Source organism: Ochotona curzoniae, unplaced genomic scaffold (assembly GCF_017591425.1).
Source record: "Ochotona curzoniae isolate NIBS_2020 unplaced genomic scaffold, NIBS_Ocur_1.0 contig_66, whole genome shotgun sequence".
Lineage (NCBI taxonomy): Eukaryota > Metazoa > Chordata > Mammalia > Lagomorpha > Ochotonidae > Ochotona > Ochotona curzoniae.
Genome location: NW_024466512.1, coordinates 7606999 through 7626215, shown reverse-complemented (window position 1 = coordinate 7626215; position 19217 = coordinate 7606999). Strand labels below are relative to the sequence as shown.

Genomic DNA, 19217 nt, shown 5'->3' with positions numbered 1-19217 from the left:
CTTGCTGTGGCCTGGTTCAAGACCTGGGGCTGTGGCTCAATTCCTGGAGCCTCATGCTAAATATTGCAAGGGACATTTCACTGGAAACTTTGAAGTCAGACATTCACATCTCTTGCTGGTGTTTGCTTGGGGGTTTGCTCTCTGCTTGTCTGTGTGGTCTCTGTGCCAGATGTCCTTTCCTGTGGGAGATTTATGCTTCCTGGTAGGGAATTCAGTCCAAGGAGTAAGAGGGGAGGTTGCTGTGGACTGCTGGCTCTGCTGGGGCCACCTGAGGCTCTGGGAAGCCCTGGGGTCTGTGAGAGGTGGATTCCCAAGTTGTGCCGAATCACAAGCTCCTTGGCCTGGCTCTGAGTCACCTGCTGTCACCACTTCGCGTTCTCAGGCCAGTGCTATCTGAGGCACCCAGGACAGGCGCCAAGGCAGGAGCCCTGGGCTGCAGGGTCCCTTTGACCTGACGGCTTTGAAGGTGGCATGATTTGTGAGTGATCTGAGTTCTTTGCACACTCTCTTTGGTTTTATTTTCCTGTTCTTTCTTCTTTCTGATCTCTCTCTTTGTCTTTCCATTGTTACACTTTCCTGAAATTCAGCCAAAGCTGCAGACTTCCCAAGAGTAGGCTGTCGCTTTGGCTGATAGGAAGCTTCATGTTGTGGTGTCCTAGTGGCCAGCAAACCGTTTGATAAAATCTCGGACAATCATCAGCACTTTCTGTCCATTGGCTCTGGTTCTGCTGCAGTTTTTAAAAAGGCAGTTGCCAGATATGGCATTATTTCAGAGTGCAACAAGTAATTTTAATCACTATGAAATGACACAGAGCTGCTTTGAATTAGGATCCAAAGAAGAGTACATATGTTATTTGGTCTGCACATTTGGGGGAAATGATTCATTTAACATGGACCTCTTAGTGCTTAGTTGTGTTAACAAAAATTGCTGGATCCTGACAGGTGTCTCCAATTTTCAGTATTTCCCAGCAGAGTGTCATACTCTGAGAGGAAATGGGGGTAAATAGAGGGAGGTAGAGGCGGAGGGTGGGAGAGAGAGGGAGAGGAAGAGAAACTATGCTTTCATCATCTGATTCACTCCTGAAATACCCACATGAGCTGGGATTGGGCTGGGCCAATGCTTGGAGGTAGAAGCTCAATCCAGGTCCCCCACATGGGTGGCAGGGACCCACATTCCTGGGCCATCGTCTGCTGCCTCCATGGAATGCATCGACAGGAAGGTGCAGTTAGAAGTGGAGCCAGGACTCCAACCCAGACAGTCTGATACAGGATGCGGGCATCTCAGTCCCTAGACCGACCCCTACCCTTGGTGATTTAGCAACTTGCCCTGGCTTGTAGAGCATCTGCTGGAACCTGCAGCCACAGCCAAGGCAGTGGGGATTCTGTGGGCCAGCATTTTCTGTGTGAGTTCAGACATTTCCAGTCTTCTCTTATTTATTTACTTTCCAAGAACAGACACCCAGGGAGGGAACGTTTGGCAATAGTGGCTCTGAGTATGTGGTTGCTGGCTCCTGCAAATGGTCTCTGCTGCGCCACTGCTGCAAGGCTCCCCTTGCTGCTGCTGTCTGGTCCAGGGTTGGTTTTACTGATGCAGTGCCCCTCTCTCCAAGTGAAGGGTGGTGTTCACAATGTTACCTGTGTGAGGGAAGCTGCTTTCCTAGTGACAGGTGGGAGGGATTTCTTAGAGAGTTTCTCAGCCCTTCCCAGCAAACACCAGATGCTCTCTGGGAGAATCTTTAACAAAGAATCTTGCATTAGTCTTTCACAGCAAGTGGAAATGGACACCTTGCACAATGCACAACACAAAACCAAGTCCCCATATCCATACCTCTAATCATGGAAAAATTTTGTTGCTTATTAAAATAACTGAAGGAGCAGGTGGTTATGCTGCTTGGGTTCAAGCCCTGACTCCACTTCTGATTCTAGCTTCCTGCTAATGTGCGCCCTGAGAGGTGGCAGGTGATGGCTCAAGTGGTTAAGTTCCTGTTACCTACATGACAGATCTGTATTGAGTCTCTGGCTCCTAGGTTCAGGTTGGTTCAGTTTTGGATGTTGCAGGCATTTGGGGAGTCTTAAATAAATAACTAAATAGAAAGTATTTTTTTAAAGTTTTTTTTTTATTTGAAAAGTAGATTTACAGAGAGAAGGAAAAACATGCACACTAGTGTTTTCTGTCTTACAAAGAAAGTCAGATGTGCAGTGAAGACATGCACTTAGTTTGGGCCTCCCCTGGGAGTCTTTTCTGTCTGTCTCAAGCTTTTTTTGTTTTTGCAGATCTCATAGTTGAAGTGCTGTCCCAAGCCACTGTTTGCTCATAAAATGGCCACACATTGGGAGATTGTAACCACTCTTCAACCTAATCCCCTCCCAAAACACAGCTTTGTTGGATTCAGAAAGACGGGTACCTTTGCAGACCCAGCCCTGCTCCCCTGGGAGCCATTTGAAGTCATACTTGCAAGATGAGTTGTGTCCTCTTAATGAGGCCTTCAGTGCCCCAGGTGCTGAACAAGTTTCTAATATTTGTTACTGCCAATAGAGTGTCCACAATGACCCTGGAAGATGTAGCCGTCCTGGGCACGGGAATGGGGGGCAGATAGAAACTCTTAGAGAGAAGTTGGTTTTCCCCAAAGTAGCAAGACAAACTCTGATGAGTTGTGTTTCAGTGTTCCAGTGTAACAGGTGATGTGTGATTGGGGGATGGGCTGGATAGGTTTTATCTCACTGGCTAGGATATGACTTTTGGACCACCTGAAGTTTAATTGTCTTTGAAAAGATTCAATGATCAAAGCACATGGACCAAATGTTGTTGACAAAGGTATGGGATCTTATAGAGGATGATGGGGAGACTCAAGGACTGTGAGAACTTGACTTTGGGTTAGAAGAGGTCTGGGACCTCAGTGCCTCACTGTGCTCCCATTGGGCTTGCTCTTCCCACCAATGTTTGGGTTCTCAACTTTACACTAACCATTGCCACATTCTGTAGGTGGACACGCATACCCTGGAAAATCCTAAAGGACCAGGACCCTCACCTGTGCCTCTGAGTGGAAGACCATTTTCTGGGTTCAACCGCTTGGGTTCAACCACTTAGGCACCCCAAACAAAACATCTATCCTCAGAACAGAGGAAGTGTCAATATCATGTTTATTCAGTATCCTGGTGCCTCTAATTAAAGAATCTGGCATCTCACTCCCAAGGTGGTGCAATTTGGGGTCTCTTGACAATGACCTTCTCAAGAGTGGGGAATAGGGCCCGGCGGCGTGGCCTAGTGGCTAAAGTCCTCGCCTTGAACGCCCCGGGATCCCATATGAGCACCGGTTCTAGTCCCAGCAGCTCCACTTCCCATCCAGCTCCCTGCTTGTGGCCTGGGAAAGCAGTGGAGTACGGCCCAAAGCTTTGGGACCCTGCACCCATGTGGGGTACCCGGAAAGTTCCTGGATTCTGGCTTCGGATCAGCATAGCATAGGCCGTTGTGCTCACTTGGGGAGTGAATCATCGGACAGAAGACCTTCTTCTCTGTCTCTCTTCCTCTCTGTATATCTGACTTTCCAATAAATAAATAAATCTTAAAAAAAAAAGAGTGGGGAATGTATTTTGATTCACCAGTGTTAGAGGATGTTACCTGGCATGTTGTAGAGACTCAGAAAATGCTTGTTATTAGACTAAATGATTGACATACATGATAATCTGTGTCTGTACTTCTCTACCTTTTCTGTGTAACCGTATGTGTGGCCTTGGCTGGGGAAAGCATATTAAACTATGGAAATACGATGAGTTGCCAGGAGTATGGCTGTATGTTCACAAGTATGTGTCTTACATACATGCTAATATGCGTACCCGTGTTACTTAACTTTGAACAGGTGTGATTTTTGTGAGAGGAAGTGATGTCTGCTTGGCTGTGAGTCTGTGCCTTTCATGTAGATGCATTTGACCTACAGAGTTTAGACATTTTATTTTTAGTTGGAATTTCTGAAGTGGAACCAAGTTGACGTATGAGCAGTTCAGTGGCTCTGCTTAATAAAGGAAGAAGTCAGTTATTCTGAGGTTAGACTGGCTCTGGATGCCGAGTCAGAGCTGACGGACAACAGTGAAGAAAATGTTGCTTTCACAGCAATACAGTCTTGTGCAATAGCAGCTTCTCTTTGAAATGATAAATGAATGATCCTTGTGATCTCTTGTGTTTCCATGCCTCCTCCTCACACAGGGCTTGCCCTTTCTCTTTGTTTCTGATCATGAAACTCAATGAAGTCTTCGGAATCCTTGAAGCTCTTAAGCACTTGATGATAGGCAGTGTCTGTCCCACTGGGGTTCAGAAGACTAAGTCACATCGAGGTTACCCCAGTTCCTGTGTTCTCATTGGAGACCGTGCAGGGATGGGAAGATGCCATTCCCAGTGGGAATAGCAGGTGGCGTCCTTGTCCTGGAAGGGGCACCTGTGGATCTGTCACAGCCATTTGGGCATTCGGGAGCTTTTCTCTACACTGCACGTATTGGAAGTAGCAGTATACCATGTGGTGTTATGCACCTGCCTGTGGTCCCAGAACTGCCACACTCCCTGCAGCCTCTTATCAAGAACCCAAGAATCTGAGCTCAAGTGTTGACCATGGGACATGGACACTTGTAAGCTGAAGTGCTGGCCAGACAGTGTGGACACTCATGAGTTACTGAGGTCAGTGTGGCCATTTTCCTCTTCACCTGGTGACTCCTGATGGCTATGTTTTTGAATTTTCATCTTAATTTTTATGTTTTTCTCCTGTGATGTAAGTGGAACCTGAGGTGATTTTAGAGCTTATTTTTAATTGATTGTTATTTTGTTTGAATGAGAAAGAGAAAGATGGAGAGAAGTCTTCCATCTTCTGATTAGTCAGGGTTGGGTCAGGTTGAAGTCAGAAGCCAGGAACATTATTCTGGTCTCCCACATGGGTGACATCATTCACTGCCTTGTCAGTGTGCGCCTTAGTGGGAAGCTAGATCAGAAGCAGAACCAGGAATCCAGCCAGGCACTTCGGTGCTGGATGTAGGTATCTTAAATAGCAGCATTGCTGTGTCCAATGCCCACTCCAAGCACAATAAATTTAGACTATGCCTGAAAGGGCCAGTGTAATGGTGTAACAGGCTGATCTTCTGCCTGCGGTGCCGGCATCCCCATGGGCACCAGTTCACGTCCTGGCTGCCCCACTTATTCTCCAGCTTCCTGTTAATGGCCTGGGAAAACAGAATAGGATTGCCCAAGTCCTTAGGCTCTTGCACCTATGTGGGAGACTTGGAAGAAACTCCAGACTCCTAGTTTGGCTAGCCTACGTCATGCTGTTGTGGCCATTTGGAGAATGAGCCCACAGATAGAAGATCTCTCTCTCTCTGCTTCTCCTTCTATCTGTAAATCTGCTTTTCAAATAAAAATAAATAAATCTTAAAAAAGATAGACTGCACCTGTATGTGACAGACTCTACACCACAGTCCAGGAGAGGGTTATTCCCCATCTGCAGCGCCCACAGTGCTGTTTCATCACTTCCCTCTTACGTGGAAGGCTTGAGGGACACAACTCATCACCCCTCGCGGAGAAAATGGCCTCTTCTCAAGAGGGGGGATTGAATTGGCGTGCCTCTGATTCCATTATTTTTGTCTTGATGTTTACCAGGGCTGTGTCAGGGAATGCCAAGCTTATCTTTAAGCAGTGACATGAATTTCCTTCAAAATTATTTAATTTGTTTTACCCAAAGAGTTCGCGCTAGAGAAAAAGTGAAGTGTAGAGAGAGAGATGTTGTGGGAGAGGTGGTGCCTAAATTCCTCTTCCAGGTTCTTGCCTTTTGCCTAGAGAAGCATTTTAAGTAGACATACGTGTGGTCTATAGCATGGTAAAGTTTATTTAAAAGTGAGAATCTTTCTCTCCTATACAGGTAGGCATAGTTCAGGAATGCAGTGGGCCAGGAAAGGGGCAAGGAGGGAAATAGACAGCAATGGTGCCTTAGCACCTTGTCTTGCACTTGTCTCTGCAGAGCTAGCCCCTCCCAGTTGGCAGCCTCTTCGTGTGATTGGAAGAGGAGTGGTACCTCCCCTAGATCCCAGGTGAAGGGAGAAGCATCCTGGGAAATGGGCTAATTGACTGACAGGTAGGAGGATAGGATAACATAGGGCTGGGGAGACGAGGCTTCGGAGCCGTGGGCTTAGTCTAACCACCTGGCTTGTCCCTCACCAGGGAGAAGATAAGGCAAAACTAGGCAGCTTGGAAGACTGGCTTGCTTTCTTGGAAAGCTCTGGGTCTCAAAAGCGATGGTCATTGGAGTCCCTATTTGGCTCTTGTTGGATGCAAACTCTGACACCTGAGGTCAGGGGCAGGGCCTCAGAATCTGCATTTGTAAGAAACTCCTTCTATTGCCTCTTGACCTTTTGGCTAAGATCCCATGTAGGAATTTCCTGGGGGATCTAGATGTCCTGGACTTGTATGCCCCAGATTTGACCCACAGAGTTGCAGCATTACCAGGAAGCTTGCTGGTGGAGCCAGGTACCAGAGCTATCCCTGGACCTGCTGTCACTGGATCTGCAATCACGAGATGCCATAGGCTTGCTGGGTACACTCCAACTTGGAAACTGCTGGCTTCACCCACTGCCAGGGAGTTTTCAGTGGGTAATGAGCCCTGGGGGAGAGGTCACATTCCACCCTTTAGCTAGAAGCAGGGTTCTCACGTCTTGGTTTCCAACCTATGTTTGAAGAGTTCAGAGAAGGACGTTTCCAGGCCTGGGCGTGGCCTCTCTCTAAGACCTGGATTCTGCAAGGAGCTGCCCAGCTGTCTGGAGTGTGCAGCAGACGCTGGTGGCTGGGGTGTGCATCAGAAGGGCCATCTATCTCTCTCAGCTCTGCTGCTCCCAGAGGATATCATTTGCTTGATCGATGTGTTCTGGCTGTGGCAGCTTGGGGTCAGGTGAGGGACTGTGCAGCAGGCTGGTGCATGCAGCTTTAGAATAGTTGCCATGGGTCTAGAAAGCCTGGGAGACAGTGAGGTGAGGTTGGAAGGTGCTCAACCTTGTGTCCAGACCATGGCTGCAGGACAAGAAATAGAAAGTGATCGCAGTTCAAGGTCTCCAAGAGTAAGGCTCCCTCTTCCAGCTGTGTTTCTGTCCTAGAACCTTGCCATACCCAGGCAGAGGGAGAGCCAGTCCCCTGCCCTGGAGAGGGGCTGATCCCTAGAATCTATGCCTAATGAATAGCATATGAGGGAAATGACACCACCATTAAAACCTTTCTCCGCTATTGCAGCAGAGCACCCTGAGACTCTGGGGATGCTAGACAGTCCCAAAGGGCATGCTGGTTGATCTCATTCTCACCCTGCCCTTTATCTATGAACTCCTTGTCTTGGTTCAAACCAGAAACCTTGAAATCAGCTCCCACGCTACCCATGTCTTTGTTCTGCAGGCATCTCTTTCCAGGGCAGGTGCCCTCCCATCTGCCCTTCCCTTCTCTGCTCTGCTGCAAGTCCCAGCCTCACCACTGCCAGAGCCACCATTTGGAATTCCTATTCCCATTCCATTCTTCGCAGTCAAATCTCCGAGTTGCTCCAAGTCAAACTTCCTTAGCCTAACACTCAAGAATCAAATAGCCCTTTGGATCACTCCAACCATGTCTGGAGTTGAACCCAGTGCGTTTGGGGAGGTTGGGCTGGAGAGCTGGGAGGTGATGGCAAGCATCCAATAGAGCAAACTCCATCTCCCTGCATCACCCCACTTTTCTTCTGGCAGTGGTTGCTTCTTTCCCAGCTAATGAAAACACAGCACAAGCCATAGTTGTTGGAGGTTGTAAGTGTGTACGGGAGTGGGGAGGGTTGAGGAGGAGGATTAAGGTTGTCATGTCTGCAGCCCCAGAGTGTACCCAACTCCCTCTCTCCTCTTTGTGTTCTTGCTGTGACCCAGCATGGGCACCTGGCCCTCAGGGTGGCCCTGTAGGAGGGAACAGTTCCCTTCCCCCAACCTCTCCCTCACCCCCAAAGGAGGCGATTGCTGCTTTACTTGTGTTCAAGAGCATTTCATTCCAGAGACTGTGCTGCTGGAGCAGCCTGCCCCAGTCTGAGCCCGCCACACGGTACATCTGCTTCTGGCTTGCTTGGAAATCCCTAGTTCCCAGTGCCTTTGAATGTCAGACTCACAGCTATTACCTGTTGAACAGAATTGAGCCTTTCTGGTAGGCGGCCCCAGAAGATTCTGTAGAGGCTCAGGAATTCTCCCAGTCTTTCCCAGGTTGGAGCGGGCTGAGCCAGTCAGCAGGGGCAGTGTATTTCCCTCTTTCCCCCACATGGATTTCCCCCTTCCCCTCCCTGGGGTATGTAGATGTGGTCTCCTTGGGAACTGCCGGTGGCAGCAGAATGCTCAGCCTTCATGAACTCTTCTTTGTTTTGTTTCAGTTTTACAGAATTTTTGGATCCATTCCAGAGAGTCATCCAGCCGGAAGAGATCTGGCTCTATAAAAACCCTTTGGTGCAATCAGACAACATTCCTACCCGCCTCATGTTTGTAAGTACCACACGTTCCTGGCCACTTTGACCCACCTCCCAAATGTGAACCAAATGGGTGTTATGTTTGCTGAAAATAGAGGGCAGCTTGAATGCTGGAGGAGCTGCTCCAATGAAAGTTCAATTCCAGATCACAATGGCAGTTGGTCGTGTGAGAAGCAGTAACTGCCCACACTAGTGGAATAGAAGGGACTCGCTGGCCTGGGCTGTGCTGAGTTGTTTCTAAATATTGATGATCAAGAATGTCTAGAAGTCAGTAAGAACTTCCTATCCCCGCTCCTTTTAGGATAAACCTCACTTTATCCAACTACCTCTGCTCACCATCTTTCAAGTGTAAACTGATCCATACCAAGTGGCCACTGGAAAGGCCACCCAGTGGCCCACCTCCTGGATATTCTTCTAGAATATACAGGCAAGCATCCATGTAGCTGCTGCGTTTGTTGGGGTTTGTTTTACCTCCTCCCTGTGCCACCAGGCAACTGCAGTCTTTGTATTTCACTTCTCTGGGATATCTCATCCAGGAGGGGAAGGAGCCATTGATGTGCGCATTTTATAGATTCAGTATTGCACCAGACACAAGGGAACTTGCCCAAAGACACACGACTGGCGAGCCAGATTCAAGCAGCTGGCTCTGGAGTTGGCTCTCAGCCATGGCACTGCCCTGAGGGCTGCAAGCCAGGTGTGCAGGACTCCTTGGTGACAATGATTGTCACCTCGCCTATCTGGAACAGGAAATATTTAGGTTATTGCTTTGAGAGACCAAGGACAGAATTTTTGATGGGTAAAAATTGTGACTTGAAGAATTTATTCCAATTGCCCAGAGTTTTCATAGAGCAGTTTTTTGTCAAAAGTAAAAAAAAAAACCAACATAGATTTCATGGATGAAATCTTGCTTGAAATGAATGGGAAAACGTTTTTGTCTACAGAGTCTCTGAAATGCCCACAATACCATATACACATTACAGTGTTGCTGTGATTGCTTTTAAATAGTTGCTTTATTGCAGCAGAATAAACTGGATTAAATCTCAGATTAATTGAAAAATTAGGATGGTTCTGAGCAGAGCGTTGCTGATACTCAAGTTTAAAATCAGATGTTTTCTGTTTCTGCTCTTGCTTCAATCTATAAATCCTTAAAAGGCAGGGAGTCATGTACGTTTAATGAGTTTATTCTGTGGCTTTAAGAAGGAAAGGCATCTATTTATCATGAATTCCCATTCCGTCATAAAGTTTTGCATTTCATATGCTATAAAACACAACATGGAGATGGAGCGTGATATGGGATATGGCGACAAATTTGTGGCTGTGTCCTAGATTTATGAACAATGGGTTGTTTTGAAGTCTAATCCAAACGCCACAAATATTCTGGCTACAGACACAAATAGGATGGAGCAATTTGCATGTTGGCATTGGCAGCAACGAAACAGAAGAGGAGTGATTCAGATCTGGGCTCCTCCGAGAAGAGGGGTATTCAGACACACTTGCTCATTCATCCTCCAACCCCCTCGTGGAATAAGTTCAGCCTTTACTTTCTTTAATAGCAGTTGATGAATGTCACACATTTGGTCGCAGGATTTAGTACTATTCCATGGCAACACAAGGAGAGCAATAGAGATATCTACAATACCTGCAACACAAAGATGAGAAATACTGTGTCCTCACATAAATTAGATTTGTTCTCGTGGATTTTATTAAGCCTTTAATATAAAATATCATTTGTCTGCTTTGATCCTTAAAAACCTTCAGATGGTTGTAGAAGAATTTTTAATACTGCACATGTTTTCACTATCAAAGAGAGCTTGATTTCTTTTGAAAGCTCAAATTTCATTAGTTAATACGTAAACAATCCTGAGGTCTCTTTTGACTTGGCATGGAAATTCTTTAAAGGTGAAACTGAATTTTCTAATCCAACCTTTTATTTAAAAGACACCAATCCTTACCCAGATGTTTCTTTATTGGATAATTAGTAACTCTAGAGTCTCGTGTGTGTGTGTGTGTGTACGTATGCTCATGTGTGTGAACAGTCAGTTGGAGAGACAGAACAAGACAATACAAAGGATGAATTATTGAGTCAAGGACTGCGTGGGTGGCAGTGTCACCACCAGGGGGTGCTCTAACTGGCATTTCTGCCTGGAGCAGCATCCACTCAGGTGACCTTTGCTTAACAGTGGGCATGGCTGGTACTGCCTGGGTGCTGGAGCTTGTCTGCCTTCCTCTTCCAATGCCCTGAGTTCTGAGTTCTCAGCTTTTGTCTTATTTCCAAGCAGTCAGCCACCTGCGGAAAAGTCTGTTCCCTGATTCAAAAGAGGTCAGAGTTTCTTGCTGGATGGGTGGGGATTGTCCGAGTGTGTTGAGACACCTTGCTTGCTGGTGTAGAATAGTTCAATTGGTGTTGGGTACTGCGTCTTATTACATACTGGCGTAACCAACTGGTGTTGGGTGCTGCCGTCTGTAGTGGTCTCATTGCTGTGGCAAGGCCAGTCACAGGGGACATGGTAATGGGGCTGCAAATCAAACCTGCGGTATATCCTCAGGGGTTCTCAGAGAGGCTCAGGTGAGGTTCTAGGAAGTTTCTTCTTCATCATGATCAGCAGTGGCAGCTTTAACAACAACCAAGGTGGCTTGAGTCCAGGGACTGTGCTGTCACTTTATAAAGAGTACCGTAGTGATTTCTTCCCAGAATCCTTTGAGGTTAGCCCCGTAATTTTAGTGAAGAAAACAAAACTAGTTGTCCAGTGTCTTGTTCACAACCACCAATGATGGAACCAGGCGTTGGGTGCTGGCTGTCAGAGTACAGAACCGTGTCTGGTGCTTCCCTCCGCATGGACTTGGGTGAAGTAGAGAAGTGGTGAGTTACTGGGCAAGAGCAGCTATGTAAAGGCGTGGGCTTGACAAAGCAAGAACCTTGCAGGCCCAGAAATAGGAGCTTGCTTGGAACATCTGTAGGGTGAGAGGACCAGAAGGAAGCAGAGGTAAAATGGGACCTGGAGTGCTTTAGGTTAATTAGCACTTAACCCAACCCAGAGGTACAGGACACCTGCCATGAGCTAAGCATGGGGTGTGTGGTGAGGGCACAGAGCTGAGTAAGACTGTGGCTGCCAGTCTATTGGAGCAGAGACAGGAACACATCTGGATGATTCAACATCCCTGGGACATCTCTGAAGGACAGGGAAATCTCACAGAGTTGAAGGAATGTGAGGATTTGAGAATTTCTTTACTTGACTTAAATCCACCTGGAGCTGATACTGTAGGCATTGTGGGTTAGCCATTGCCTGCATCCCATATTGGTGTCAACTCAAATTCTGGCTGCTCCACTTCACTTCTAATCCAAGTGCTTGTCAATGTCCCTGGGGAGGCAGCAGAACATGGCCCAAGTGCTTGGGCTCCTGCACTCATGTGGAAGACCCTCATGGAATGTATGGCTCCTGATGTATCCCTGGCCCAGCCCTAGTCATTGCAGCTGCTTGAGGAGTGAACCTCTTTCATACAGATAAAAACAACTCTCAAAAACAAATCCAGCCAAAACCTATCCTTTGTCCTTCCCCATTTTTACTTCAACCAGGCTGTGTCCGGGAGGTTTACGGTTTACCTTACAGAAGGTATTGCCATTGTGGGGATTTGGTAGTGGGGGTTCCTCGTATGGGATAGAATGTGTTTGAGGAAGACAGCAGTGAAGTCAGTTTTGGGGAGAATGGGAGGAGGGAGACAAATCCTCCTTCCTTTGCAAGGGGAAGTCGTTGTTCATCCCAGCAGGCTCTTGCCGAGTGTCTGTATGTCCTGAAGCCGTCTTCACCATCGCTTCGTAGCACACCTTTCTGTCTGCTTCTGGAAGCAAAGACCCTTGGGGGGTGTTGTTGCTTCTGACTTGAAGGAACCCCAGGTGACAAGCTCTTCTCTAACATCCGGATCTTAATTCCTTCTGCCTCCTAGGAGTCCCTGGCATCCTCACCTCCTTCCCCATGGCTTGCATTTCTCAAAAGTCTCCGGGGCAATACTGGGGTCACCCACCTTCTGAGTGCAGTGATGGCAGGGTTCGAAGGCATTTTCCCTGGGGGTTCACAAGTGGATGCATGTGGGCTGGCCATGGTTGGAGACACTGGTCGCTTAGGGAACGGGCACCGATGGCTGGAACCTGGACTGCCTTGCTCCCTCTGTCTGGTCACAGGATGCAGTCCCCTGGTTTGGTGTAGTGTGGCTTGTGTGTCTGCTATCTATTCAGGGAAAGACTGCAAAAGGAGTTCAGAGCCATATTGCTGGACTCTGCTGCTGGCCGCTGGGCGTGGGCTCTGGGGTGACTGCTTTGGCTCAGTGCTTCGGTGGTCTTGTCTATAGAAGATGGGCTTTGGTGGCATGACCCTCCCAGGATGTGGAGGGTGCCCGGGTCCCTAGCGCTTCACTCTACATGTTCTGCCTAAGCAATCAGTGGCTGAGAGCGAGTCCCTTCCTAGTGGCGAGGCTTGGCTAGGAACAGTGTACTAGAGGAGGAAGTGGTCCCAGGAAGAGGTTTAACACCTTTTCTCAGGGACCCAGAACTGGGGCCTGAACCCAGGTCCCCTTAATGTGTGTCCATTCCACGTATTTTGTCTACAGTTCTGGGTTCCCAGCCTGGGGAATTAGGGCACAAAACAGACCATGCGCTGGGTCCTGTTTGCTGACTTTAAGGTGCCATCTTTGCCTGGGTGCTGTGTGGTGCCATCAGTACATGAAGGAATGGTGTGTTTGTGCATCATCCCAGCCTTAGTTTCCCTACCTGGAGAATGAAGCTGATGGGTAAGGGGGGCTGCTGAGTTCAGGACTCAGATCTAGGCATGTGGTAGCCCAGTCCTAGGGTTCTAGCGTCTCTCGCTGTGCCTTTGGGTGTTCACTTCTCTCTCCAAACTTTGGGTTTGCTACCTTTATGTTGGGGCTGCCATGCTGCCTAACAGAGCCGCTAGAATAGATGGATCTGAGGAGAACCCCTAACACGCAGGAGCTTCATCCAGGATGGCTGGTGCCGGTGTTTCTATGATATGTCTGCATCCTGGTCACTTGCCTCCTTGCCTGCCTCCTGCAGCTGGGAAAAAAAAAAGCATTTGACACACTGGGGACAGTGCTTCTTACCTGCCAAGGCGGGACTTGCTCCGACCTTGTGGAACAAGAGCTTCATTCTGGCAGCCTGGGAATCCTTCATTACTTTATCACATATTAACTGTGTGAATTTCAGCAGGTGGGTTAACCTCTCTGTGCCTTAGTTTCCTGTCCAGTAAGTAAGGAGCCTACTGTGAGGACAGCATGAGCTACATGGTGTGAAGTGCCTCCAACAAAGTATCGCCTGTAGCAGGTGCTCCATCCCTGCTGGCCTCTGTTGTCTCATGGAGGGTTATACTTGGAACCTGTGAACACACTCAAGCCCAGAGAAAGTGAACTTGGTGCCCCACACCCTGCAGCAATGTTTGACAAGAATTCCTTGTTTTCTCTCAGAACTGGTCTGTAAGCCTGGAACACACAGCTTAGACTTGTTCTAAGATTTTTGAACTTCCCTTTAGCCAGAACATTAACAGATGGGGAACCTGTCCCTGGGGGAAGCTTGGCCTACTTGTGGTTGTCTGCCATCTGCACACTTGCACAGAGGTGGCACTGACCCCTCGGCACCTCTGTGTCTGCCGCCCTCTCCTCTGGTTCAGACAGCCAGGGGTGCTTCTCTGGGCCTCTGTCAGGGGTAATCAGCTGGGTGCCGGCTCAGATTCTGCAAAGTTCGCTTGGCTTGGCCCTGAGTTGCTTTGCTCCCTGTTAGGAGGCTGTTTCCTAAGTGTTAGCTTCTGGGCTCACCGTTCTAACTCCCAGCTGAGAAATATTTGCTTAGAAGGGGATAGATGGTAAGAATAAGCACATCTTTGTTCTGATTAGAGCTCTGCTGCCCAAGGATATATCAGATATGTATATATCCAGGAAGAATTAATGAGACCAGACCCCAATGGTGTCAGGGTGACAGAAGTAGACACACCATATAGCCACACACATGTACACACAGTCCCAGTAGTGTGGGAACAACAATCACACACAGAGAGCACACTCGGATATACAACATACAGACAGGCATATAGAAACATGGAACACACAGTCACACACAGCACACACAGACAGGCACGCAGAGACATGGGAACACACAGCACACACAAGCAGGCATACAGAGATCTACACAGTTAGTCATGCATGTCAGCACCATAGTTGCTCACAGAGAACACCCTCAAACACAATCAGTGCACACAGTCACACAGTCACAGGCATGCAGAGACACACAGTCAGGGGCACACACAGTCACAGGCATGCAGAGACACACAGTAGGGGCACACACAGCACACGGTCTTTGCTGCTGCAGCCATACTGAGGTGGGAACTGAATCACTTTGCCCTCAGAGCTTGCAGATGGGCAGCCTCCCCCGCTCCCCCTGCTCCCCTCTGCCAGGCTCAGAAGGCAGCTAATCATTGGCTTTGGAAAAGATGCCAAATGCAGCTACCTAGGAAAGTTGTGCATTGGATTAAATTAAGTCTGGCTTCTTCAAGGAGATAGAGTGGCAATCCAGTTTGAGCAAGCATTGTGAGGTAAGCAGGTGGAGCTAAGACACTCCCCTCTCCCCACCGAGGCACCAGATGGGAGTCCCTAGTTGGCTCTGCTGACCACTGTAGCAGTCACTCTTGGACTTTAAGTCTTTGCGTCTCCTGCCTGATAGTTCATGTTTCCTGTTTGGGCAGTTCCATGCTGATCTGGGGTTTTCTCTGGCAGCTTTTAGGAGGCTCATCGGGAAAGTCTTCGCGGCTTGTAGTTTTTGAGAGTGTTTCATGATCAGTTATGTACTCCTTGTATAGGCTATAACTTGCTGGTGGGATCATCCACTATTTGGTGATTTTCTTTCTTCTTTTTCGGGAGATTGCGGCTGGGTCTATCTACAAAACAGGATAAGAGAATAGGGGGCTACGCTGCTAGATTTGGCATTTGGATTTGGGGAAATGAGAACTTGTTAGGCCTTGACTGTGGCTTTTGGCTTAAGCAGGTTGGTGCCTCCTGAATGCGTGAGTCGAAACCTGTGGCAGTTTTGTCCAGTACCCAGCATGAGGGAGATGCTTGGAGGTTCCTGAGGGATTCATTGTGTCATGGCCCTGCCGTGTGAGCTGTGAGAGGTGCTCAGGAACTTGCTGGGATGTCCTCTGACTCACCATGACAACTCATGAGTGAGAGTAGCTTTTCCATATCACCCCTGGTCTTCTGCCTTTGCTCATCTGGTTCTGAATAACACAGTAATGGCAGGAATTGTGCAATTGTGTACTGCTAATGTGGAGATCCACCAAGCTGGTCACTAGCAGTTGTGGTCAGAAAGCAACAAGAGCAGCCAGGAGAAGGTTTTTCTTGTCTCACAAACTCCTTCTGAGAAATGCCATATGGAGGAGTCCCAAGGGTGATTTGAGCCCTGGCTGTCTGGTAGTGCTAAGTATGTGGAGCATCTCAAATTATTTTGCAAGATTACCTTCATTTGAGTGAATTCTATTAAGCGGAAAGCATCTTCCAGCTATCCCTTCATCCCATCTGGAAGGCCCTCTCTACAGAGAGACATTGGGTTAGAACATGCATGAAGATTTTTAAAAGTGTGAAAGTGCCAGTCTACACCCTCCCACTGACTGCTAGATCAAGTGTGGGTTTGTGAGATCATGAATCCCTTCTGCTATTGTTATTTTGAGCAGTTGTTGTCATAAAGACGTAACGTACCTTTTTGAGAGGGTGGCTGAGCATTTAATGACAACTTCCCAATCATGGAAATTTGGAATGAAAATGCATGTGGCAGACAGAAAACGTGGTTGCCAATGCCAGGCCTTCCCTTTCTACTGTTGGGGTCCTTGATTATGTCATTTGGTCCTGGGGCCTGGAGGAGGCAGTCATGGAACCATCACCAGATTTCAGGAGTATTTCCCTGGAGCTTAGGTCCCGGGACAAGCAGATGTGTCTTCTAGCTGGTCAGAAAACAACTCAGAGTGATTATACTCATGGTGGGGATGAAAAAGGTACAAGGAGCAGCCACTTCCCCAAAAGGCAGTGGGGGACTTTCTGTCCCCTGGTGGTGGTTGGACACACACACACACACACACACACACACACACACACACACACACACGTCTACACACATTCCAAACAGCCACATCCACTAATAGGCTAATAGCTGTATACATATCCACAGTCATTAACTAGAGCCTTATACCCTGCCTTTTTCTCAGTTGGTTGTATGGGCCTGCAGTCAAAAGTGGTCCAAAGGTGAACCATTAAATAAAAAGGCTGTGGGTGGTTAGCCAAGCAGGAGGATTGATTTGCTGGTTACCATGGCACCTGTTACTGTAGAGGCATGGAGATATAGGAGTGCCCCGGTAAGGGGGCAAGGGCAGAAGACATGGGTTATTGATGCCTTCACCTTCCCAAGTTCATGTCCTCAGCAAAGGGGCTTCTGGGCTTGAGTCCTCTGAGTCCCTTGCACAGATATTGCCTCATCACTGGGTTTGTAATGAATGTCAGTTACCTCTGGGTGCCACCAGCTTAATTCATTAATTTGTTGAACATCTGTGTGGAGGAAAGGAAGAGGGGAGACTGATTTCTGCTTGGGTAAGAAGGGAATATTCAACAAAAGGGCAGTAAAATGAATAAATTAGCCCCAGGTCCCCCATGCTCTCATGTTGTCAGAGAGATGAGAAGGGGAGGCCAATGGTTATCCAACCCTTCCCTAGGACAGTGATGCAAGTTACTGACTCGGAGTCATCATAATTAGAGACTATTCTGTTGAAGGGGTCCCCATTTAAACGTGACTCCCAGCAATTGCCAATCAGTTATAACCTACAGTTTCTCACATGTCCGTAGCTGCCCCATATGGATATTAATCACCCTGGTTTGTCTGAGATCAGGAGTTCAGTGAGGTCCTTCAGATAGTGAGTTGAAATGAAGCTAACTGGAACTAATGACCGATCAGCCCTCTGATAGCAAACTGATGTCCTCATAAGGGATTATTTGTGATCTCTTCCAGGCAATTTCATTCCTCACGCCCTTGGCCGTTATTTGTGTGGTGAAAATTATCCGGCGGACAGACAAGACTGAAATTAAGGAAGCCTTCTTAGGTAGAGTACTCGCAGTTCCTTCTTCAGGGGATGGGGCTCAACTTAATTAAATTATGACATGTTTAAAAATCTCAGTTGCACCTAGCTCTTATGTGGGTCAAATGAAGCTTGGGAGAAACAAGATGCAAATGAATTTTAAGAACTAATGTGTACTCAAGTAAGGGCGTGAGACTTCGCTGTCCATGGTTCTGAACAACAAAGCACAGTGGACATCTGTGCGGCTTAGGGACAGGGTAGCTGCCGGCAGTAAAGGCAACAGTGACTGTCACTGCCCAGTGTCCGATCTCACATGCATGGCCAGTGGGCTTCCATCATGAGCAATTCAGAAATAGACATTGCCTGAAGGCAAAAATGGGAAAAAGCAGGTATAAAACTGGAAATCAACCACATCACACCTCTCCAGTTTGGGGCAGTTAGGCGGTGAGGCAGTTGTTGCCAAGTGAAGCCAGCTGCAGTGATGCCCTCGTGAGAAATCCCCCCAACAGAGTCATCTGTGTCTGTGACGAGGCACTGGCACTCCAGGGATCAATCAGATACTGAGTACATGATGGTACTGGCTTGTTTAGCAACTCAAATAAGCCTATTGCAGCAGGTTCTCAATGTTTTGACCATGGGGCACATTGAATTACATTGGTTTTTGTTTTGGTTTTGTCTTTCTTTTTTTAATGTGTTACATAACTAATCCAAGTCCTCATCCTCAGATTTTATTTTTGCAATTTGTGTGTGAACTTACCAATCAGCAAGACAGTAAATCTGGGAAAAATGAGGTCCCTCATTTAAAAGTGTGTTCCTTACTGGGGTTTGAGAAGATGAAAATGTAGCCGGATAAAGTGTTTGGGAAAGGGAATTGTATGAGGGCTAAATCTAGGGGTTGGGAGGTAGGCAAAGGGTTTCTTGCCTTCAAATATTTATTTATTTTTATTGGAAGGTGAGATATATAGAGAGCAGAAGAGACAAAGAGGAAGCTCTTCCATCCATTGATTCACTCCTCAAGTGGCCGCAATGGCCAGAGCTGTGCCAATCTGAAGCCAGGAACCAGGAGCTTTCTCTGGATCTCCCACACGAGTGCAAAGTCCCAAGGCTTTAGGCCATCCTCAACTGCTTTCCCAGGCCATAAGCAGGAAGCTGGATGGGAAACAGGGCTGCCAGGATTAGAACTGGTGCCCATATGGGATCCTAGCACATGCAGGCTACTGCGCTGGGCCCAATTTCTTGCCTTCAAAGCATCACAGAGAACATTTCTAAAAATAACCCAGTTTCACTTAGGCTCTGTCTAGTTGAACAGAATCTCTCTCAAATTACTTCAGACAAATTAGGAGTTAGTACAGGGTTATCACAAGCAATATCATAGACATCCAGTAATGTTAGGGAAATGTGGAGAGACTCTACATGGGGTAAAAGGGCTGGCCAGCAAGAGATGACCCCCAGGCCTGGCCTAAGACCATCGTGGTCTCTAAAATGCCTCCCTCCTCTCCCCAACCCAACCCTGCTGCATGGACTGGGTTTCTACTACCCACCCTTTGCTCTGCATGAGGTTTGGGCTTGCACTGGTGGCTGCTTCTACTCCAGTGTCCATGCCAGTCACCAGGCTCAC

The 19217-nt window shown here is 47.7% G+C and overlaps 1 protein-coding gene across 2 annotated transcripts in view; it reads left to right on the top strand.

The window, feature by feature from the left end:
* The window catches only part of PLPP4 (phospholipid phosphatase 4), a 110835-nt gene that overhangs the window by 31255 nt on the left and 60363 nt on the right, over window positions 1–19217 (top strand). For both annotated transcript variants that reach the window (XM_040991759.1, XM_040991760.1), the window contains exons 2-3: window positions 8391–8499; window positions 17533–17623. In XM_040991759.1, the coding sequence (XP_040847693.1) occupies window positions 8391–8499; window positions 17533–17623 (200 nt within the window). The remainder of the gene's footprint in view (window positions 1–8390; window positions 8500–17532; window positions 17624–19217) is intronic.